Here is a 940-nt window from a genome sequence, read left to right as displayed (position 1 = left end):
GCCCCGCCTCCTTCTCAATTTTGCGGTTTCCATCTCTGAGAGAAGTTGAGTCTCGCGAGAACGACGATTCCAGAAAGATTGCACTTTGCGCCTCGTCGCGCAGCCCTGCAAATGGAAACCAGTCGCGATTCGACCCTGACTAGACTGTACGACGTATATTGGCAATAATAAAAGTAGATTCACGCACGCGCGCGCGCACACACACATACACACATATGCGCGCAAACGCCACTCACAAGCACATACATACCGTACATACACGCACGCGCGGACGTATATTTCACTGGAATGCTCGCATGCACGTTGCAATATTCAACACTGCTGACTCGAAGTGAGAAAGCGAGAAAGCCGCGCGGAGCTTAGCGTCAGATCGATGCTGGAGAAATTTCCGAAAATTTTCCCCGCATCTTCGCGCGCGCATCCATAATCCAGCCTTGCAATTGGCACGATCCTCCGAGATCCGAGCGCTACAACACTGAGCCAGGTTCGTCGGCCCTTTCGCAAATCTCACCTCGTGAACGAAGGCCTCGAACACCGCCGAGTTGCCCGACATAACGATTCGCAAACTTCGGCCGCGCCGCGTCACGAAATTTGCACGGGACCTCCCGGGGACGCGAGAACAACGTCACCCAATTACCAGAGAGTACCCGAAGGTAATCCTCGTTTTATCGAACGAGTTCAGAACCCGGGCGTTGTGAGGCGAGGCTGAAGTGACTTAACCCTTTCCCGCTGCTGTGTAAAGATTAAACCGATTTTCTGATATTTCAGGGCAATTAATTTGAGAAAACGGCGGGCGAATCGCTGCGATTCAAGGAAATTGTTGTACGGTTTGAGACCAAGAAGCGTGCACGCAGTTTGTCCCATACAGTGGCATGGGATAACTACTAAAGAGATAAAAAAACGCGCTGTGTAGAGAGAGAGAGAGAGACAGAGAGAGAGA

At 51.6% G+C, this 940-nt stretch overlaps 1 protein-coding gene across 1 annotated transcript in view; it reads left to right on the top strand.

Moving 5' to 3' along the window:
- The window catches only part of LOC116846278 (potassium voltage-gated channel protein Shaw-like), a 15,184-nt gene extending 14,250 nt beyond the window's left edge, over window positions 1–934 (top strand). Inside the window, exon 5 of the mRNA XM_032819942.1 lies at window positions 769–934. Within this exon, the coding sequence (XP_032675833.1) occupies window positions 769–782 (14 nt within the window). The 3' untranslated portion in view covers window positions 783–934. The remainder of the gene's footprint in view (window positions 1–768) is intronic.
- The last annotated feature ends 6 nt before the right edge of the window (window positions 935–940 follow it).

The sequence above is a fragment of the Odontomachus brunneus genome, unplaced genomic scaffold (assembly GCF_010583005.1).
Source record: "Odontomachus brunneus isolate Ranch 3 - 2012 unplaced genomic scaffold, Obru_v1 Obru_scaffold_004, whole genome shotgun sequence".
In the NCBI taxonomy this organism is placed as follows: domain Eukaryota; kingdom Metazoa; phylum Arthropoda; class Insecta; order Hymenoptera; family Formicidae; genus Odontomachus; species Odontomachus brunneus.
This window is presented reverse-complemented; position numbering and strand designations above follow the sequence as displayed.